A 24,046-nucleotide genomic window follows, 5' to 3' on the forward strand; every position below is an offset into this window, starting at 1 on the left:
CATTTTATGATTGACAGCAACTCTTACTACAACTTGTTGACCCCAGCCTTATTTAAATAAACCAAATCTATCAGGATGCGAAAAATCTAAATATATTTTGTATCACAGCAAAAATGATCCACATAAACTAGGATTTATCTTCTTGTTGCTTACTTGACATGGTTGTAACTTCTTGATGAAACACTGGGCAATTGCCATGACTACAGTGGCCTCTGACAGTATTCAAATGTCACCTTGTTTTTTTTTTTTACAATAGCTAATTTGAAAACCCCTTGTTTTGCTTTGCATTTTATAGGCCACTGGTTTTCAGAAACTCTGGTTTGCAAGCTATTGTTCCACTCAAGTAATGAGCGTGAAAGGTTTTCAAAGTTCAGAGAACAACATTCAAGTGCTTCTGATTTTGTCAGTATTTTTGGATACTGCATGTTTGGAAGATCTGGATGGTATGATTACTGGAACTGGAGGAACACAATGAAAACACATATATGTTGATGGTCACCAAACGTTCTTGTACAGGGTTTTTGCCAATTGCTTCTCGAATTAAACCGCAACAATCGCTTCATTCCATCTTTGAATTGAAATCAGTTTGGTAATTACTTGAGGTGTTATCTATGTCCCTCAGTGTGACATGTGAATATGTACCTTCTCAAAAAAAAGTGCAAAGCTTCGAGGTGCTCAGTTCCTAATCAGACTCATAGCGCTGTCTGGGCATGAAGCCACAGCAGAGAGAAAAAGGGTCAATAGACTGAACTGAAGAATAATTAATCTCCTTACTCCACTCAATAGAGGTTCAGCAGTTTAATGTAGCTATCTATCCTATCTGATCTGATGATGAATGGTATGTCACTAACTGTAGCTTGCATCAAATATAGCATCTAGCTGCTTAAACAGTCTGACGACACTGAAGATTGGGAATGTCTACTATCAGAATTTTTCCCTCATTCAAATTCACTTTGTACCCCTTAAAATGACTTGTTAGCAACCAACCTTAATTGGCTCCATCTCATACACTGTGTTAGGTTGTAGATGCATTTTGGTCTATGTTTCCATGGATGCTGCAGCTTAGGAGATGATTTTAGGAGATTAACTTATTTGGAAATGCCAGATGCTTTGTTTGTGTACTTGTCCATCTGTCTGACCTGCCGTGCCTTGCCCTTCCTGCCTTGGCACTGAATCCATCATCCCACTGTAGCTCTCTGCTACCAATGCCTCCATACATCCATTACTATTCAACGCAGCATGGAGTTCACACAAACTGATTATGCTGGTGTTTAGGAAGGTCCATTGATTGCTGAGGGAAGCAAAGGCAGCAGCCTAGGTCAGTCTGGACCTGCTGCACTCTGCAGCAGAGAGGTGGGGAGATTATTTTCAATTTAAGTCATGTGCTTGAGCTGAGCCCGAATGAAACCGTGACACTTCCTGTTTTTGTAAGCAAAACCATATCTGGTCAGAAACGACTGATGTTCACAGCACATATGAAAGATGAAACAGAGAGAGAAAAAGTTAGATCAGGCAATCAGCAGTTCCTTTAAAGCAGTAAAAGATACTGGCTATTTGCTTCCACAAATCAGGTCCAAACATATTATTGGAAAATACTGCTACCAGAATGCAGACCTCTGCCAAGACTAATGGTGCATTCACTCATCTGATGGTCCCACAAGTTGTTGTTTTTTTTACTTTGTGAGTACAAAGGAAATATGAATGGGAAAACTAATTATTCCAATTATTCCCACACCACATGAATGCAGCACAAATCAACAAAAGAGAAAATGTATTTTTGTATCTGCCCTGTGATTTGGATCCACTCAAAATGTAATGAGTTCTTCATTGTAACTTGCTTCAACCTTTCTCCAAGTTTCTTGAGTTAATAGACAACTAACAGTTAAACCACATTGAAAGTGAAGGCAACCAAACAAACAAGTGAATAAGCTCAATTTCCGTTGGTGTCATTTGGTGCCACCATCATGCAAAGTAGCCAACTTTAAATCTACTTTTAGAAGTAATTTCAAGTTCATTGTTACGCCACGCTACAGAGAAAAGGGTGAAAAGGAAATTCAAGGCATCTGGAAGGTTAATAAGCAATGGGTGCCATTTGGTGCAGAAATAGAGAGCAAAGGTTGGACCTGTGAGGATACAGATGGTTTTAGAAGGAGTTGGTGTGATTTATAAGACAGGAAGCAGCAGATGAGTGAGGATACAGCCCAGCAGGGCAGCAACAGCAGCAGCAGCATCAGGCTGGCAATAACAACAACAGGCCCCACTATTGATGTTTAAATAATAGATGGGGAAAGAGAGACAGAGAGAGAGAGAGAGAGAGAGAGAGAGAGAGAGAGAGAGAGAGAGAGAGAGAGAGAGAGAGAGAGAGAGAGAGAGAGAGAGAGAGAGAGAGAGAGAGAGAGAGAGAGAGAGATGAAGAGAGGAACAATTAGAAGAGGACAGAAGAGTCCCTTACTAAAAACAGATGAGAGAGAGAGTAAAGGGGAAAGCGGAAGACAGCAGGAAGTCATCGCTAAACAGACGGAAGAGAAAGACAAAGGTAAAGAAAGAAAGAGAAAAAAACACAGGAGATGCGCAAAAAACCCACAGAGGAAGCTTGGAAAACAGGTCGCATGGAGGCAGCAGGGAGGGTCAGAGAGTTCAGCAGCAGAACATTTTGACAAGCCTTCCAGCAGCGGGAGGACGTGGACTGAAATTGTGTTCCACCGGGATGAGCAGGACGTAATTTAAAGGAACAGTTCAGCCAAGAACACAACACAATAAAACAATAAAAGACGTTAAAAAGGCTCTTAAAGAAAGCAACTGCCTGCTTTCTGAAGAGACTACTCCGGCCCAGAGCTCACTTTTAAAGTTCTGTGTTGTTTACTGGAGATGCAAATAAATCTAGGCCTCATAACTGCTCGGTGCATCAGAAAAAAGGCCCTCGCTGGCCCCACAGCGCAGCTCCACTGGCCTACATATCACTGTCTGTCATCTGATGCCAAATTTCCATCCACACAGTCAATATTCAATAACGATCCTCTGACGATAGAAATTAGAGCAAGAGAGTATGACATTCTATTTGGTGAAGATCTGCAGTTTAGAACAGTGATAATGAACAAAAGTGCCTAAATATCTAAATAAACTGTTTGCTTCCCATAGCAGCTTAGCCTAGAGGGTTGTTCTCCAACTCTGTAGTAAATAAAACAGTAGAAAAGACTTTAAAAAGCCTGTTGGCAGGAGCAGATTCCCTGTTGAGGAGTAAAACTAAGTGATTTCTATAAATCAAACAACGGACTGCTCACAACTTTTTGTCCACTGATCTCTTAGATCTCCATAGGAAGTCTAGTTTAGTTGTCGGTTCAACATTGCATGAAGGCTAATTAACTCTCAAATTGATAAATGCAAAGCTGCCCATACACTGGTGGTCTATGGGCTGGCGAATCATTCAAGATGATTCCAGTGAAGTAAATATGAACTGGTGAATTTTACCCATCCCAGGCAGAAAAGGCCAGCCAAAACTATGAAAAGAGACTTCTAGAGAAAATAATTGGCTGCCATTCTGAGCAGGCAGTCAATGAGAAAATTGTGAAAACCTCTTGTGGAATTCAAATCACTACTTCAGAGGCTTCTTCTTACTCACTGATGCATTTTTTTCTCTCCTTTTCTGTCTTTCTGTCTCTATCCTCTAATTTCAAATCAGGCTCTGGGATGGCTCTTCATCTTCAGTGCTCATCCCTCCTTCCTCGAGATCCCAGAATCAGTCCACAAAACCTTTTCAGATACTTTAAATCCCTTTACAGACCACCCTCACACTACACTCTGCTTCTCTTCCCTCCAAACCAGACCGCAGTGTTTCTGATTGCTCCTGTACCTCCAGACAGAGCACACACTGCCTAATGGGAGGAAAAGGGAAACTTAATTAACCTTTGCAAAAGGTGGGCTCATCACAGACGCCAACCAATTAACTATGGACTTCAAACGAGGCGAGCTGGATGAAAACCTCTGTGGCTCTAAACCGAGGATAAATTGATGAGCCAATAATATACAGATACAACAGTAGTAAGGGTAGACAAAATTGGTCCTAAAGCATTTAACTAATGCCTCATCTATGGACAATCAATAGGGGATTATAAGCCTTGAAATCTGAAAAAAAAAAAAACAAGACACAAACGAGGTCACCAGCTCTGAATCACAGACACTGGACTTGAAATATTCTGCAATAGCTGCCTTGTGGATACTTATCACAGAGATATCAGTGTCAGTATTTACAGCAGTTTATAAAAAACAACAAATGTCAGTACAAAAATGCCAAAGATAAATCTGAGGTCATTCATTACATTGTTTCACAACAGCTGAAATCAGTCGATTAGTCAGAACATTGATTGGCAGTTATTTTCATTATCCTTTGAGTCATTTTTGTCAACAGCAACTCAACTCAACTTTGGGATATGTTCTTTATTTGTTCTTTTATAACATCATTACAAAAAATGTCAACCAATTATGAAAATAAGCTACATGAAAACATCAACTTCTTCTTAAAACAATGGTTTTAATTGGAATAGTAGTAATAGTAAATTTTTCTTCATTTCTTTTTTGACATTGAAGAGACTAAAAAAATAATAAATGAATCAAAAAAATCTGCACTTTCACTGATAATGAAAATAATTGTTGCAGCCCTATTGAGAAGTTTATTTTTCCAAATGTAAAATGTCCTGCCTATCATATATCCAGGTCACAATTCTTTAATTGTCTGTAATTTATGCTGTCCTGATGCAAAATATCTGTTTGTCGATAATAATAATAATAATAATAATAATAATAATGATAATAATAATAATATGAGGCAATAAAAGTCAAATATCGATATTGCTATTGGATTTACAAGGTTTTCATTCAGCAGCAGTGACATTCTATGCAAGTAGAGAAAGATCACTGCATAATTTGGATCACACAAGAGAGACAGAGCAATAAAGACAAGTAATAAGGAATTTAAGACCATGTTCTGTGACTGCGTGTGGGACATATTTAATGTGTTTTCTTAGATCCAACATCTTCTCACTTTATCCCCTTTTATCTCCAGGGACCTAATTATTACTTATCCAACTGAAAGCACACACACACACACACACACACACACACACACACACACACACAATGAAGAAAAACATCTCTGAGGCTTTCAGCACCCAGACAGGAGCTCCCAAAGAGACAGACACATAGGGATCTATCTGACAGTCATTCTGCGAGGACAACCCATGAGCCGTGCAGCAGAGGGGTCCTGACATTAGTTTGAATATTAAACAGCAAAACAAAAGCACTAAAAAGAGTCCCAAAAATAACACAAGTCACATTTCATGCATGTAGTTTCATCATCAAGAAGCTCACCAGAGGCTCGGCTAACTGGCGGATTATTCTGAGCGACTAAAACTAGGACATCAAACTGTTAATTATACACACGGCTACATCATCACCAGTGTACTGCTCGCTACTGGGAGCCAACAGAAAACATTATTCACAACCTTTGTCCCATCATTTGCAATCTTTGCTCCCCTCCAAATACTATACTGTCACTCAAGTGAAAGAAATACTTTTAAAATATGATCTACGGCTGCAGCAGATTCCAAACATTATTTTTGGAAACCCTGAAATCAGTTTGTCCTTTGGAGAGTAAGGAGTGGTGCTTGGAATAATAAAACATTGGTGCAAAGACAAGAAAAAATCTCCGACATCTTCATTACATCAAGCAGTGCCATCAGGTTTGCCTTCTGAGATGATTTAACACTGTGCAAACATGAGGAAGCAAGATAAATCTGTCTCTTAAAAGATATCTCTGCTGTTGAGACAAGTGCTTTCTGTAGTTTTTATATTCATCCTCCCTTACAGTGATGGGCTGTAGATATCAGCATTTTTTCAGCATTAAACTGTTAAAATTCAAATTAAAGGAATGAGCATGAAGCATGCATGCGTTTCTAACCAGACACAATAAATATTCGTCACATGCATATAAATCAAGCTCATTTTCTCTCATCCCCACCCTATCTCCCCTTCTCAGTAACACACACACACACACACACACACACACACACACACACACACACACACACACACACACACACAGAGGCAGCAGCATCCTAAGCCAGAGGCACTGGCCAGAAAAGGGATTACGACATCGCTTACTTTGGAGGACCACGGCTGCAAGCAGTTGGCATAGCAACGGACCAGGAAAGCCATTTCCACAGAAGGGAGGGTGCCAGTGAGGGGAAGTTTCCCCTCGTTTACCAAGAGAAGAAGGAAAAAAAAGAAGTAAAAGATGGGTGCAAGGGCTGACGCCGATTTTTTTGCTGCAAGAAGAGAATTGTCCAGAGGGTGATATTTCCCCCCGTGTTGATTTGGCAGTAAAAGGTGACTGTCAGATATCGTTATGGATGGAGACTTAAAGTCAGGGCAAATCCATTTATGTCAAGCTTCTCTCTTGTACTAATGCATTCAAAGGAACTGCAAAAGAGAAGCTTGAAAGACACCAAAAAAAACCTCCTAAAATGGAAATGTGCAGAATATTCAAAACTGATCCCGGAGGAGGAGGTTGCTTGGTCAAAGATAAATCTAACTTAACATCCAAATTCAGTAGAGTCTCTGCTGAAAGTTAAATGTAGAAACTTAGTGAGTCATTTTGTCTTCTTCCAGATTCACTTTCCTTTTTAAATAAAGCAGAGGTTCCTCTCCTCAGTAGATGAGCCAGTGCTGGATAAAAAGAGGGGCTTGTCTGTGCATCTGCAGCCCCCTGGGAAGAAGCCTCTTGCCAGGCTCAAAGTCCTCCAAATAGTCTCTTTTCACCTCCCAAAAGCCAGAATCATCTGCCTGCAGCTCTCCTCTCCTCCTCATTCACTGTCAAACTCCTTTCTCAACTCTTTATCTCTCTACAGAGCTCCGGTGGTGCATGTGCATGCACAGCGCTGCAGCTCCATGGCAGGGGCCAGTGATCTTGTCCCTTAACCCAGTTTCACGCTCCCTTTCTTGGTTAACTGTCACACCTCACGCCGGCATTCTTCCTCTCCCTCCCGCCCTCGGAGAGAAGCTACCGTGGATAGGATGCTGCGCTGTGGAGAGCCAGCTGCTAATGGGAAACGGAGAAGAGTGAGAGCGAGGGAGGAGGGAGGAGAATCCAGCTGAAAAAGAATGACATCACCTGTGCAGCGAGAGGGAGAGAGAGAGGGAGAGAGGGAGAGAGAGAGAGAGAGAGAGAGGAGCGAAAGAGAGACGGAGGGGATGGGAGGTGGCGTGGATGACGCGAAGGCAAGCTGAGGGAAACTGCATTAGATGGATTGGCTGCTGAGCAGATGTGGATGAGAGAGAGAGCGATGGACAGAGACAGAGAATGGGAATGACAGCAATAGAGAAGAAAAAGAGAGAGCATCTTTATTGATCTGCTAGTAACATAAAGCTGAGTGTATTGAGGTAACCCCCTCCTCTTTGTGAGCATGCCGCATGAATTACAAAAAAAAAGGAGGGGGGGGGGCATAAATCATGGAGCCCCTATCAGATACAAAGACAGATGCTGGCGGTATTTTGGTGAATGTGAACAAGCGACACAATAGCGCAAGCTGATAATGGGTTTTCCCCGACAGAAAGCCCCCGTCTGGAGGATTTGCAACACGGTAAACGGGATTTGATGTATATGAAACAATCACTGATAAATCACTCTATTACAGTACATGTCTGAGCAAAGTACTGAGGTAATAAAGGCATTCAGCTGTAGGTGTAAACTATCAGAGGAAGACCTGGTTCTGACAGCAACAACAAATAATGACTGAGCGTAGTTTATCCAACTTGAAGCATCGAATGTGGGATACCACCAAAGAAAGTTTTGACTGACAGAGAAGTGTATCACGCTGGCTTTTCCATCCCAAAGCCAACTGTCTGACCTATTTGTTATGTAGCTTGCAGCAAGGCATATATCTAACCTTGACAATAAAGTGTTTATCAAATCATTAAATCAATTGTTAATGGGCATCACATTTAATGGGAGCAAATTCAGTAGAAACTCTAAGGGAGCAAATAGTAAAACTGTGACTTGAAACTTGAAAAATAGCATATGAAATGTGTACAGTGTTTTTTTAGGTGTTCTTCAGAAACAATCCAAATGTCACAACCTCATAATTTACATTGCTCACTTTATTATGCAATTTATCAAACTCATGCAATGTGACACTACAAGAAAGCCAAAATTACACAAACAACTTCACTATAAAGTAATGCATATACTCTGATGGAGAGTTGCACAGCACCGCTTCTGTCGTAACAACTTCTTGAAACATTTTAATTATTTATTGCTCAAATGTAGTCTGCGTGTTATTTTTTGCTTGCAATGGAGAGGGAAAAGAGTTTAAGTTGCACATGTGAGCAAAATAACTTCAAATAATAATAATAAAAATTCTATTTTTGGTGCTCAGCATAAATGCCTTCCTTTCCTTTCCTTCTTTGTTCTTCTGTTCCTCCTGTTTTAACCAGCTTGTGTTCTGTGCTTTTTGTTTCTTGGCGTTAAAAAAAAGGATGAGCTGGGAGGGATGAATTGAAAGCAGAGACAATAGGAGCTGCCTGGTTGTTTGAACGGCTGATTCTCCTCCAGCAGAGGAGAGATGCAATCTCCTATTACCAGACACACTTCAGAGAGGGGAGAATCTTTCTCACCCTCTCCTTTTCTTTCTTTCTGACCTCCCTCCCTCTCATTCACTAGATTCCCCCTGTATGTTGTTTTTTTCTCCCATTATGACTTCAAATCCCCTATTTTTTGCAATCTCTGGTCTCATCATGCCTGCCTCAAATCTTCTGCCTCAGTATCTGTTCTGGTGTCGATCACTGTCTATTCAGTTCCACTTTTCATGAAAAATATCCGTTTTATCAGCTGTCCATCTATCCATCTCCTCTGTTTCTGCCTGCTGCTACAAACAAGGATCTCTACCCTCAATTCTGTCTCCTCTATGGATGTGCGTGTGTGAAACGATATGCACCTCCCGACTAGGAATGACATCATCTTTTTACTTCGCAGCCAATCAGATGCAAGCACATGGAGCCCTGCCTTCAGAGGAGTGTTATGTACACACGAGAGACAGAGAGAAAGAGAGGGATAGAAATAGATAGGGAAACAGAGCAATAGACTGCTTGATAAATAGACAGACGTATAGATAAACACTAAGACAGACAGGTGGATTGATAGAAAAGGGGGTGGCAGTATGTATGTGAGCGTGCCTCATCGTGTTCAGAGTGTGTACTAAGTGTGTGAGCCTTCGTGTGTATTAACTGCAGTATTTTCCATTTCGCATACTAGTGTGCGCAGCACTACATCATTCCCTTGCCCTGCTGTCAAAGCCCAACCCTAATAAACACACAAACACACACACAGCAGCTAAGTTTTGCTTTCTCAAAGAAATATAGCAAAGGCTAACTATGAGAGATTCATTTTGAAAAGACAATCACAGTTCAAAGTTTGGAGCTCTTTAGTATAAACCCCTGCTGGTCTCTGCAGTGAGGTTACGAAGAAGTCCATCTTTGGCCAATTGGCTGGTCTTAACACTGATCAAATTTTTTAATGACATATTAGAAATACTGATCATCGCTAACTTCGTGATCATGAAGAAAACTAGCTGGCAAAAATTACCTTTTCTTTGTTTTGCTGCTGAAATGCCCGATATTATAACGACATCGTCACTCAGGGATAGGAAAGTATAAAAAATGTATATGTAAATGTACAAAATAATAATGTAATGCATATGTATAAAAATGAAGACTTTCATTAGTAACTTTTTCGCACAACATGACATGTTTTAAAAAGATTACAACTCTTCCAGTGATTAAAGTTTTCATGATTCCTTCTGTGACCAACATGCAATCGTATGTGTGACATGTTCTGATCAGGCGGCAATCTCCGTGCCTGAGCATGGAGGCCACCAGGAAGTGCATAAAGCCTGCAATTCACCGAAAATTCCAGTAGGGGGTGCTAAGTTTGGCTGCAAAAGAAATCTGCCCATTCATTTCAGTGCTAAATTTGAAAACTTCTCACTTGATTTATTACCTCAGAAAAAAATTTCAGGGACAACATTATGGTCTAGAAGAAAAAGAGGATAAAGAATCGTATGATTTGGGGCGTTTCTAGCTTTGATTGACAGGTCACTGACAAGGCGAGCCGTCACCAGGAGAGAAGCAGAGCAATGCGTATCCATCGAAACGTGTTAATAAAACTATATATAACGTTATACAGATAGAAAAGAGGACGTTTACCGATTTGGTCTCATAACTTTGACCCTTTCACACTGTATTTTCACTTAATGACAGTTTATTTGAACATTTTGTTCAGTAAAAATGTCTTGTTCAGTGTTTGGTTGGACGAACACACACTCCAAGGAGTCGCTGCTCAGTTTTCTGAGGTAAGAAAGACACATTTTGTTTTTGTTTTTTTGCTAGCCAAACTAACATCCCAGTTAATGCTCCAATTAATGCTAACATGAATTAGCAGCGGCTTCTCTCAGTCGGACTGCCGGTGTAGAGAGGCGTGTAGTCAGTGTCGTCAGATCCCTCGCGCTCCGCCACAGTCCAGATATGGTCTGCTCTGCGTATCAGAAACAAGATGGCGATGCAAGATGGCGACGCAAGATGGCGACGAGTATAACGCTGAACTCGAGGCTTCCAACGGGCAGTCCACAAACCAATGGGTGACGTCATGGTCACTATGTCCATTATTTATATACAGTCTATGGTTCTGATAAGGGGTCTATGTACATCCATGCCAAATTTCAGCCTCCAAGGACAGACCGATCACACCTTTTGAACAGGTAATTTTAGATGACATCTCTGATTTTACATTACAGTTGGTGGCAATCACAATGTGTTTCAAAATCAACTTCTCTCCCTTTTTAGACACACAAAGTGATCACGGGGGCATTATTACAGAGCTAAGCAATGATAAATAATCAGAGGTGTTGCTAGAAATCAACTAAATCTAATTATTTCCTGACACCTGACTAATGGGTTCAACATGTGGATACCTGGTGAAAGAAAAGAACTGAGATAGAATAAATTACACCAGACAAAGAGCCAGAAGAATATATAAGCAGATAGAATTCAAACAGAGAAAAGATAAAAAGAGAGAATACAGGATAGAGTTAATGTGACACAATAAACACAAGACAAAGGAAAATATCTCCACACATCACTAAACTGTAGCAGTTTAAAAGCCTTTATCTAAATTAATTTCCATTTCGGAGGAGGATTTAAAGGAATTAAAGTCAAAACTGTCACAAGAAGTGCTTATATAAGTTTCGACTCATTGCAAGTTTTACACAGAAAATGACAAACACAATGTATTTCATAGGAGCGTTTACTGTAACTCAGTACACAGAGATGTGGGATCAGTCTGCAAAATATGGAGCAGGATACACGTCACACAGGAAACACTTCCTGGAACAGTCTGTCTGTAATTGTGTGTGTGTGAGCATGTGGCCAAATAAGTCAGGTGATTATGGAGACGAGGCAAAAAATCAAGTGCAAGAGGAGAAGAATACATGTTGAGAAAGAAAGATAAGAGATTAAAAATGACTAAAACAAACAGTGTGTGTAAAACTTTGTTTCTTAACCAGAAAAAAAAAAAAAAATGGTTTTGGAAAATATGACAAATCAGGCAGGCGCCAACAGACAGGAAATGAGACCTGTCCGATGGCAAGCCGTCAGACAGAGAGTCACACATCAGCCAGTTTGCACCGACTACACACAAACACAGCATCCTGTGTGTATTTTGTGTGTTGCTCACTGAAGCGTGACATGGCTCAGTGATTTCTGAGGGGGTCCTGTCTCTCTTTGTCACTCGGCCTGCTACTGGGACAATGGCCCCCCTGGGATACCTCACACAATAATTCTCATACCCTCACATCATGCACAAAGTTGCCAACTGCATTGTGAATGTGTGTGCGTGTGTCTGACTACCGCTCGCAGCTAATCAGTTCTGCCAGGCTAATTAAAAAATAGTCAGCTGAGTAAAGCCCTGTAGCTCTGTAACCCACATATGTGAGTGCGCACACACACACACACGCACGCACAAAGCACACACACACACACACACACACACACACACACACACACGCACACACACACACACACACACACACACACACACACAGGCTGAGTTGGATGGCCGTACAGTAATTTCCATGAAAAGTCAGAGAGAGACTGCCTCTTTTACAACACAACTAATGAGCGGATATATAAACGAGTGCTGGTTTTGTGCATAGCCCATCTTTTCTTTAACATCAAGGCGAGGCTGGATTTTAGTACCATGCTTATAGACACAGTCGGTTAGGTTTCTGGTTGCTGCAATCAGCTAGGACTAATCAATCAATCAATCTTTCAATCAATCAATCAATCAATCAATCAATCAATCAATCAATCAATCAATCATTTGGTCTATAAAATGCCAGGAATTTGTGAAAATAATTTCCTAAACCAAAGCTGACACATTCAAAGAGCTTCTGACAAACAGTCCAAACTCAGAAGATTTGCCTCAATTCACCAATTACCATGCGGGAGGGGGATTAGATTTTCTTCCGAACCAATCACAGAAGACCAACCTAACTGCATGAACATAATTTTAAGTTAGCACTGATGCCTAGCCATGCCAACATATTGGTTTTTCCAAGAGTGAAGCGGAGCTACGATGTTGTGCAGTATTGAGAAGACATGCTGGCTTTGTGCAGCTTCTGTCATGTCTATAGCGGTCACCATTGTTGTTTTTTTTTATTTCTTCTATGCTTCACTCCAACTGAATACCACTTAAAAAAAGATCATTATTCTAAATGTTTTTAAAAAAAATCTTTAAAAATGAAATGTCTCGTTGTCTTCAGTAAGAAACATAATGTCCCCTCCAGATGGTTTGGTCCTCTGATGGTTTCCTGTGTACAGCAGACGAGAACACAAAGTCCTGCTCACACAAAAACATACATAAACCTATGTTAATGCCTCCAGCACGAAGAGACAATATTGTGTATGCACTGGCTGTAGCCCTCTGATCACATGTGTGTGTACAAACTCAGTGTTTGTGTGTGTGTTTGTCTGAAGAACAAGACAGGAATTCCTGCTATTTAAACCAGCCCTTCCCTTTCCGACTACAAAGAGACAGAGCGAGAGATTCAAGGCCAGAACAGCATAAAACAGGCTGTGAAAATTGGTGACAATTATCTGACCTTCAACTTTAGCTGAAAGTTTCAGAATTAAACATTGAGTTGTGTCATTTCTGCACATTCTTTAGATAACTTGATAAGTGGTGTCTGATGTGACGCACACGATGAATAAACAAACGGATGAAAACAAATTCATTGTCTTCAGCTGCTGCTTCGGAGGATAAGTTAAATAGAGATGAGCAAGTCCTCATAAAGAGTAAGAAATAACCCAGTGACCTAGGACCAGGGGAAGACATATTGAAAGTGAATAAGAGGAGACAGCGAATCAAACAAGCACGCAAGAGAAATAAAAAGTTAAGTGAGAGGAGCAGACTCCTGGATGAAAAATTTAGACAAACAGAAGGGGGGTGGGGTAAGAACAAGGAACAGTGCTGCCAGCGGGATTTCACAAGTTGAAGGAGAGGTAAGGGAGGAAGAATAAAGGCTTTGTTTTTCTTCAGGATGTAGGGTTGAAGAAGAAAAACTGTAGACATCCTTATCTGTCCTGAAACCTTTGGGTTGTGCATCATCTTAACCTAATAAAGAATCAATTCTAATCACAATTTATGAAAAACAAGTGATTAAAAAAAAAGCAAGAAACACTGATCAGAATCTGGCAGTGTAAGATGCATGTAGAGGTAAAGCTAAACACACTGTTTATCTGTATGTCTGTGCATATTTCACAGAACACCAGGGAGGGAAAATGACAAATGGATAAGGACAGAAGTAAAAAGAGGGAGGATGAGTGAGAGAAGAAGCAGAGAGGAATACAGAGAGGGAGTTCAACAAGGTTGTCATCTCACTGTTGCTGATGTAATGCCTAAAATTAGCAGCAACAACAACAGCAGCAGATAGTGCCCCACTGCACTGCCCAGCGTACTGTACTCTACACACACACATGCACATCAGGATTGAGATCAAAGCTGCACGTTAAAAATACCAACTTTCATAACTCTATGACAGATCGTTTTATTTAAAGTCTTTTTGAGACTATTTGCAGAAAATGGTGGAATAAATACTTTGTGCTTGGATGATGAGTGCAGCAGGAGTCCAGCAGCAGGGCCGGAGCACTGCTTGGCAGCTGAGGTCTGTGGTTTTGTTGGCTGTTTGAAGGCATCGGTCCAAGACTGTGTTGAGTGTTTTGAGCCCGAGTCATAATTTGAGGAAGTAAACATGTCATTGATTGGCACATGATCGTTATACGAAACCCCACCAGCTGTTTGGATGAAAAATATTTTGGTCTTTTTGGTTTTGTTTTTTTGCTTGTTGCCAGTTATCTGATGTAAAGTTTTTCCGCAGACTGTAGAAAAACAAATTACATCCTCCATGTACATTGGTTTCTTAAAGCTACATTTTATTTGGCATTGGTTTGAGTTGTTTGGAGCCATTAACAGTTTAGTGTGATAACCAGGCGCACATATGCAGTATGACATTAATATAAACATTAAGATGATGAGATATTTTGTTTGACACTAGCCCTGTTTCCATCAACAAATTTCTATGTGCATTTTGAAGATTTGCATGAGAAAAGTCTGATGGACCATTTTTTGGACACCAAAAACTGTGCATAAAAGTGTTAACGCCCATTTGAGATGTTTTTTGTCTTTTATGAAATATAGTTAATGCACTGTATGGGAGATGGAAACGATTTTTACGAATAAGTTCTGACGTAGCGAACATTTAAATCATGACTGATTTGTTGCCCAGTTGAATCTAATTCCTGAAGCCATTTTTCACTTGTGGGTGGCCAAAGTCTTTTTTGTTATTTTCTCTCTCTTGCTCAATCTCTTTTACTGACTCTCTTTACTGTTTACTCACGGATTAGCCCATGCAGCTTTGTTTATTCGATCCAAACCAGTTGATGGAAAACTTATTCGCATTTTCTTTAATGAAAATAAAATTCATAAATTGAAAATTTCTCTTCAAAATTCGATTACACTTTTACACGGCTACAGAAAAAGGGTAAAAATTAATTCTCATGATGTTTCCACTTCAAGGTGCGTATCAGATTTTTTTTTATGTCCATGTACAAAACACTTTCTGCTGCTACACTTCTGTGCAATATAAATATTCTATTTTTACAGATTTATATTTATACTTTATTTATGACATGCCAGAGTACAATCACTGTGATGAGCCAATGCAACGGAATTTCGTTCAATGTGCATATTTTTATGTATAACTGAATGACAATAAAGTCTGTTTAAAGTCAAAGGTCAAAGTCATTGTGTTGAGACGCTGAAGTCCACCTCACTAAAAAAGCAGGTTAAAATAATGTCACATGTTACTTGTAAGTACAATTAACCCTTGTTGGATTAATTCCTCCTCCATCCAGCCTCCTTGCTCTCCTGTCTTAACCCCTCCTGACCCCACCTTTCTCTCACCCAATCCTTCCTTCCTCCCATCTGACCTTCCCACAACCTTCACCTTTTTGCCCCCTCTACCTCGCCGCCCCTTCTGCTGCACGCCCACTCATCTTTTTCATTACCTGTCAACCTCCATTATCCTCCAGTCTTCATTTCACCTTCCTTTCTCTTCTCTCAACCCTTCTTCTCCACTGGTCCTTCAGAGCCCCGCATGCCTATACATCCATCTCTTATCCCTCTCTCCTACTTCTCTCCCTTCAGTCCGTCCTTCACCCTGCTTCCTCTCCTTTTTCGATTTTTTTTAAAAGGTTATTCTCATGGCATCTCTGCTTCACCAGACAATTGGAGAGTGAAAGGAAAAACAGGAAAGGGGGAGAGGAATTTGAGATCAAAATAAAGTGGCATTGCCAAGTCACGGTTTTCTTTCTTTCACTGCTGAGTCACCTGAATACCAATTGCTTTTTCTTTGTTAGTTCTCAGGATTGGTTTTAAGGGTTTGAATGTTTTACTAGTTGATGGAAAGCCGTCGTATTTTGCTTTTATCAATACACCAACTTTTCCATCACAGCCAAGTATAAAAAATATTTTGTAATATATATATATATATATATATATATATATATATATATATTCAATATCCAGCATTTCAACTCAGGTTCCTTTTTTGTTATGCATACATTAAAAAATACAATGAAAGTCAGGTGGAAAGAAATGCACTTACCTGACTGCACATTATTATTTAGTAATGCTTGATTAGATTAATTAGATCACCTTTTATAATACAGATAGGGTAACAACTGTGATGTCAATGCCTGATGAGATGCATGATTGGAAAAAAAACATCATAAAAAGTGAAATAAGTTGGTAAAATGTATATATTTTTTTAAATCAATACCAATCCCTGGTTTTCATAATTGACTATCTAGGCCATGGTACCATCATCCTGTATTTCCTCATGACCATGAGTTTTTTCTTGGCTTTGGCGTTCATATAAATTACTGTCACCTCTATAAGACCTGTCCAACCCTGTTCCAGGTCAACACATCTATTACTAGGTACTTGATTAGCCATCATTCCCATGGTCGATTATCCATAATACAATAAGGGTAATCATCAATGCTGCCCTCTTTACCACTGCACCATTTACTGAGTGAAAACATATACATTTCTATCCTCGTGGCCTTTCTTATTCTTTTCCTTCCCGCTCTTTCATGGCTCCCTGTCTCTCCCTGGGGGCCCTGCTGGATCTAGCAGTGGCAGAGCTGGCTAGAGGCCCTTGGGGTTTAGCTGGCCCCACCTGCATTCTGATAGAATGAGACCAGATGAGCTCAGAAACGGACTGGACGCATTAAAGCAGCAAGGGGCTTTAAAACATAAGCAGCCCAGAATGTTTAGGCTCTGCAGAAGTCTAAGGAAAGCCTAAAAGACAGACATACATAAAACCTGCATGCTGTATGTATCCACATTTAAACACAGCTGGAAAGTATACTATAAAACTATAAAATAAAAATAAAAAATAGTAAGAGCTAGGCACACCCAAACACTGGGTAATAACCTTTCAGACATAGCACATGTGTAGGTTTTCAAACACACACACACACACACACACACGACAATGAAAATGAAGCCAGGAATATTACGGGAATGTTAACAACTTCATCATCAACTGGTGCCAAGCAAAACTCTATAAAACTGACCAACACCAGTGAGCTCATTCCAGCACAATCAGCACAGGAAATTGACTTTTTCAACAAACCACCACAGCGCTTGGAGCTCCACAGATTTCCCAGGTATGTTCATCATTTAGGAGGCTCAGAAAAAAACAATTTTACCTGCCACAGTCGTCGGTAGAGACAAACTTCCCAGGTTAAATATACAATAATTATCTGGTACGAACCATAGATGTCCCTATCACCCCATCGCAGTGACCTTCAAACCTGAGGAGAGGCTGAGAGATGATGCAGAGTCATTTTTCCATTACCCTCCACACCAGGTTGATACTGTTATGACAAAGCATCTGTATGAGTCACACCTATGACTTGCCCACTAAATCATGACTGCAACCTTAAATTTAACCTGATTGTAAGCAGTGGCGTGAGAGTAACTTGAGTAATGGCGCTGCATGACGAGGACAAGCTCATCAAATTGAGCTAATATGATACCCCCAAAGACAGGACCATCAAGGTAAAGTCACTGCTAATGGATCCCTAAAAATAAATTGGTACTACATGAGGTAAGTGTAAAAATGAACAGGCAAAGTGTTAAAGCCACATACACCACATACAAGATATTTTAAAGCAAAAGAAGCTTAATTCGTGAGAATGACAGTTAATTTGGGACCTCAGAAACAGTCTTTGACAAAAGGACCACATGACCGAGGCCTTTTAGTGGCTGTTGTGGAGTTTTCAATTGACAATTGTCAGATCTTACTTAGTGGTCCAGTCCAGCAGAAATTTCATGGGGACTTTAGGAAGGTTGCTGATAGAGGGAGTTCAGCTGATTTCTCCGGTAGCAGTGCTGCTAACTTAGTTACTACCAATAATGTGTGACACTAGGTTTTTGAAAAGAAGTACAAACCTCCTACTTTAGCCACTATTTTGCAGTGTTATGTAACTTTGTGGACATGCATTTATTTCCTCGTGTGACATACTGTATAAATTCTTGCTCACGTTGTAATTTTGTATGTTGCAGAACTAAAGAAATATATTTTAAGATTTACAATTACATGTGATTTACAAATTAACTCTTGTAAATCTGGGATTCTGGCTTAAAGTTCTTACTTACTACTAACTGCTCACCAAGTTAAATACTGGTTAGAGCGGTCAGCTATTAACTACTTCACAGCATGTTAAGTTACTCTTATGCCATGTTTTGACTGCATGTTAGAGCTCTGCTGGACTCACTTTCCAGGTACCAGGTCTTTCTCTCTATCGTTTTTCACTGCAGATAGTACCTGCAGCATTCATAGCTGATCTGTTTCCTAGCAAACATCTTTAGCACGAGACTTGTTAAATTCTTTCATCTGCAACCAAACAGGGTAACATCTGCACTAAGTCAATTGCACAATGTAATACTCCTAATGTGTCTGGTTTAGTGTTCAACGTTAGTTCAACATACCTTTGTGGGCTGGATTTTTTTTAAAACTCTGGGTCAAGTGAATAAAGAAAAGTTTCACCCAGTATTGACAGTAATTCAGCTGTTTGAACATCAAAGGTTTGTGTAGGATGTTCTGTGTCATACTATGGACGGTTCTCATTGATCTCACTGTAACTACAACTTCACATTCGAGTTCAGCTTGTTTGGAACCTTGACTTAGGTGGCACCAGGTAGCAGTTACTTTCCATACATGTTGCTAATGGAAAACCAGAAAATAGTGACTCAAGTAGAGTCAAGTTGTGCCATCCAGTGGGAAATGGCACAAGCGAGGGGTGGGAATGAGGGAATGAACAGAATATTTTATCAAGATATTAATCAATTAGTGGTTGAGCCCTACTGTCCGTGGGATATTTGCTCACTGCTGTTTAAATTTGCAGTGATTTGAACACATGACCTACCTCCAGTAGATGTGAATGAGCAGGATATGTCTACAGTAAAGACAAACTGTAATTTCAGAAATCTTGCCCAGAGTAGCTTTCACAAACAAAGATGTTCTCTGGTGCTTTACATTATTAATGCAGGTTTCCACACTTAACTCACATGTGTCTCGCGTTAGCCAGAGAGGGGAATCAAAGTGATTGGAAGGAAAATACGAAGCAGACGTCAGACGCTTTGACTTATGACACAGGAAGTGTGCTAACCACAGACGTTGCAAGAGACGCGGTGTTTCCGGTGTGTACCCGGCACTCGATTGCTTCAAAACAGCAGAGAGGATGCTGCTCCATGCTCTACACGTTTACACAAGTTCAAGAACATCTATCTACTGATAACACAAAGGGGCTCACACAGCAAATGAACCATAAGAAATATTCAAATCAAAAGACTTTTTAAAGTGAGGTCAAAACGTGTAAACATCTGTGTGTGTATATATACACACATGGGTCACAGTGTGTAACTGGCTTGTCTCTGAAACGACAACGTATTAAACTCTATTTAGCACAACTTGGATCACTTAGGCTGCAATTTTTGCTGATTTTATTCTAGTGTTGTACATACTGAACTGTCCTGTGCAGATGGCTGGACCTGTATCATGTTAGATTAATGATCCTGAGGTTGGATGGAGTAACCTGGTTGTAACAGTCCTCCGAGAAGGTTTCCCCCTGCAAGGCAAATGAGGTGATGGGTTCATCTATCTGTCTATCTGGGCTTGTCCAGTGAGAGAAAGACAATAACCCAGTAAGGTATCTGATGTCTTAATGAAGTGACTTTCCCTGTGTGTGTGTGTGTGTGTGTGTGTGTGTGAGATATGAGTCTGAGTCATTAGTGAATCCCAGAGGTCTGTCCTGGTAGTGAGAGAATGCACAGGATCTTCTGTCTCTCGTCCTGCTACAAGAGGAATCAGGTTTCTTGATCAATGGAAATCAATCTCAACCAGTCATCCCAGAGAAATAGAAGGAGGGAAAGAAAATAATAAAATAAAGCTTAATCTAATCATCAGTTTGTCTTACTTTGCTTATGTGGATTAAAAAAATGTTTAAAAAAATCACCCAGTATGCCTACTCCTCAGTCTGATTTGTAAGTAGAAGCTGATTGTCTTTTATTCTGCTTAAGATACAAGAGATTATATATTTTCTTTCTGATCCTGCACCATTTTAAGACTCTTCTCAATTCATAGCCTTCACAAACTTTCATTCACTCCAGAGCGAGCCATTAAGGCAGAGAGAGAGAGAGCAAAAGAGCAGACACTGGTGCACACCAGTGATAATGGATTACTGATGTTATTATGGTCCAATAAGGCCTCTAAACAACATCCTCTGATCCACTGCCAGTTCTCTTTGAGTGTGTGTGTGTGTGTGTGTGTGTGTGTGTGTGTGTGTGTGTGTGTGTGTGTGTGAATAATATACACCGGCAGCCTGTGTAATATCCACCCATTACTATTATATCATCACAAATGAGCACCTCCCCAAGATTAGTGTTGGAAAAGTTTTCGGATCCCAATCGCAATGAAAATGAAACCACAATTAAGAACAACAACACACTCGATGACCAGAGAGATGGCAGCTCTTGGTTCCCAAAAATGATAAAGCAAATCACAAAGCAAATCACCTGTTTAACATTTTTTTCTTTCAGGCATACATGTCTAAAAATGGCTCCATTGAAAGTCATCTCAAGCCTGACTCTGTCCTGTCAGGTTTAAATGTCAAAACTGTAAAAGCGTCTCATCCTCCAGTTGTTCACAGGTTTGTTGTCGTTCCCAGCATGCATCTGTTTATTCCGCAGATAGCCCCCTTCCTAACTGCCACCCACAGTGCTGGTAGACAGCAGTGCGTGCATGTGTGTGGCAGCCTCAGTCTGACCTGCTTTTCCCAACACTGCCCATTTCTAAACAACAGGTGCCTCACCAAGTGACTCACATACACATTCACGCACACACAAACGCACACACGTACAGCAGACATGTCAACAGAAAAAACAAAAACCCCAGATAGATGTGAAGACTTTTCGGATTCATTTTGTAATTTGTCCTACCTGGTTGTTGACATAATCCTGAAAACATCAGCAGAAACATGAAAAGAGAAGAGAAAGACACAGTCATAATGGGACAGTATGCAAACTGTTCGTCTCTGTCTGGTGAGTAAAATCAGTAGTCTTGCCTACCATTTTATTCTAAGCTCTATTCTCATTTAACAAAAGAAAAGTGAGCATGTCAAGGGCTCCACTCAGTCACTTAACAATGAGTGTAATACATCACAGAACTATGATCCCATGTATTAGGGATTTTTTCTTCTTGCCAAATGTGTCTCCAGCTCATACTGCCCTCCAGTCTTGCTCAAATTAAATGCAGGACTAATAAAATTATTCGTATTTCCAGGACATTCTCTGTTCCACTTGTTTTTGTCCTGCACTTTTATTTGCTGTGCAAGCACATCGGTGTGGTTATGCTTTACATAATAAATGCAGTCACAAAAAATAATGTGGTGAGGTTCGGTGATGCTGAAGGCAAGAAAATGTAATATAAAAAGTGGAACAATCATCAAGAGACTACAGAGCCACGTAGGGTCAGCAGAGAACGTTTTAAGCTCTCTGTTAAGCCCCTTTGTAACACCCAGGGGAGCTTTGCCTGAGCTGGGAAAAGTGTGTGTGTGTGTGTGTGTGTGTGTGTGTGTGTGTGTGTGTGAGCAAAGTTTGTATGCCTGTGTGTGTGTGTTTGCGCCTTTATGACTGTGTGTGGCAAAGCGTGGCTTCTAGTGATTAGTCACAACTGTAACTGACACACGGCTGGCCCCAGTGATCCTATCAGAAGGAGGGAAATTCAACACACACATTCAGTTTCAACACTTTTCTTTGACAGACTTTGTTCAAGTGGCCTTAAGAGAGACCTAATTTGTTTTTCCCTACAAATTAAGCTTTTCTTTTATGTAGTGCCTTGTTATTAACATCTTAATATGTTGTAATATGTTAATTGTATCTGTTTTACCTATATTTAATTGTTTATATTAAATGCTTATTTTATAATTATAATTATTGTACATATATTGATATAAATTAATATTATCTTTTATAATTTTATTCTACTTATTATTTTATTTTTTATATATATAATGTTTTATTTATGTATTACCTTTTATAATTTTATTTACTCATATTTTATTACTCAGCATGCATTAGTCTCCGTGTCCTTTTATTAAATATTCTAAGCTGCTGCTGTTTTCAATCTGCACACCACTGGATTTGTTGAGGTGCTATATAAGTAACACTTGATTGATTTAGTGATTGATTGACTTTTAATCAATTAAAGATGTTGGTACACATGTACTTGGCCTTTATCTTCTCTTTGAGCACACGATATTGACAAGAATATTCAGTACATCTGGGGCAATAAATGTAACCTGTCACAAAGTGTTTCGCACCCACACTTTAAACCTTTTTCATCATACTTTTAATCTAACTTGATATTTGCACATGTAGACTGTAACACATTTTAGCAAGAGTATAGCAGGATATGACAAGTAGAAGCTGAGGACAGTTTACAACTTGTGTCATCTGTCACTGTTGACTAAATGCCTTTACTAGCCAGGATGTCAGAAAATCTGACTTTTGGAGAAATTTTAATTCTACCAATAATTACTTTTAAAGAACCCCCTGACAACTTGACCAGCTATTTATTTTCTAGAAAAGAAATAAAATCTTAGAGGGGATAAAGCAGAATTATGTTTGGATGAGTTAATATAAAATAACTTGTTAAGTGTTTTACATTAAGTAAAAAGTGCATTGTACTCTTACCGTGTTGTAGCCAGTGGGTTCTTGGCCGTCCGTGATGAGTTCCCGCTCTCCCCTGGGGTTGACCCTTCTGAAGCGCCGCCTGGACCTCCGTTGGGATCCTTCTCTCTGCAGAAAACCGTCGTCCCCCTCACTGCCGTTATCCACCTGCAATACACAGTCAACACCCTCCTCAGAATAGAAGCTTCTACTGGATTGGCGACCACAACCTTCAGGTGTGTGGGGACAGCTGGAAGACTGATCCTCACTGTTTGAGAGCTGAGAGCACGGCTCAGAGCTGCTCCGTTTGAACAGATCAGACTTTTTTATTTTAGGAACTGAGTCCACAATTGTAAATTCCAAGTTTTGGTTCCCAATGTCAGATTTATGGTTCGTATAATCCAAGTTTTGTGTCTGAAGTTCCGTTGAGTTCTGAGAGTCTGAGTTGTGATCCTTGACTGTGTTCCCTTCCTGTCTGACTTCTTGCCCTGGAGATTCTGCGACCTGGCCCTGCTCTTCTACTGGCTCCTGGTTGAACATCCAGTTCTTCCAGAGCGCAGAGAGCCGGTGCCAGCGGAGCACACTCATCCGGACGCTAGGACGGTATCAGAACAACACATAAAAGCAGGAAATGCCACGGGAAGGGAGAAACAAAAACAGCAGGGAAACACTTCTAGACAAAAGATAAATAGAGATGTTGCGTCCAAATTTTAAAAAAAGGTCCAAAATCCCGAGGGATCACCCAACATTACATCCTTTGGGGCGAGCGTCCACGACAAAAGAAGGAAAATAATCTAATTAAATGAACAAACAAATGGATTGAGATGATAAAAAAAAAAGAGGTTGTCTCTGTTTTTGTCTTTGGCGAGAGTTGTCCTCTTCTGAGAGCCGGAAAGTTCAAGACAGAGTTCAGCTGCTCAACACGTTGCATACTGACAGTCTTACTCACATGCTCTCTCTCCCTCTCTGTCGCTGTCTGAGACACGCGCTCAGAGCATACACTGAGCCCTCAGTTTCCTCCAGGAAACCGTAAATACACAAATATCCTCACCAGGCAGAAAAAAAACAGCACAGCACACAGATTCCGGCCATACAATTCATTCCCCATAGACTTTTTGTGCTAGTCTGTTGTTGGAGGAATTT

General features: G+C 40.2%; 1 protein-coding gene across 3 annotated transcripts in view; it reads right to left on the reverse strand.

Moving 5' to 3' along the window:
* rapgef6 (Rap guanine nucleotide exchange factor (GEF) 6) overlaps positions 1–23,754 on the reverse strand; it is an 89,852-nt gene extending 66,098 nt beyond the window's left edge. For all 3 annotated transcript variants that reach the window (XM_059351037.1, XM_059351036.1, XM_059351035.1), the window contains exons 1-2: positions 22,928–23,754; positions 21,173–21,190 (exon numbers count right to left, since the gene is read on the reverse strand). In XM_059351037.1, coding sequence (XP_059207020.1) covers positions 21,173–21,190; positions 22,928–23,491 — 582 coding nt within the window. In that variant the 5' untranslated portion in view covers positions 23,492–23,754. The remainder of the gene's footprint in view (positions 1–21,172; positions 21,191–22,927) is intronic.
* Positions 23,755–24,046: the final 292 nt, after the last annotated feature.

Source organism: Centropristis striata, chromosome 15 (assembly GCF_030273125.1).
Source record: "Centropristis striata isolate RG_2023a ecotype Rhode Island chromosome 15, C.striata_1.0, whole genome shotgun sequence".
Classification (NCBI taxonomy): domain Eukaryota; kingdom Metazoa; phylum Chordata; class Actinopteri; order Perciformes; family Serranidae; genus Centropristis; species Centropristis striata.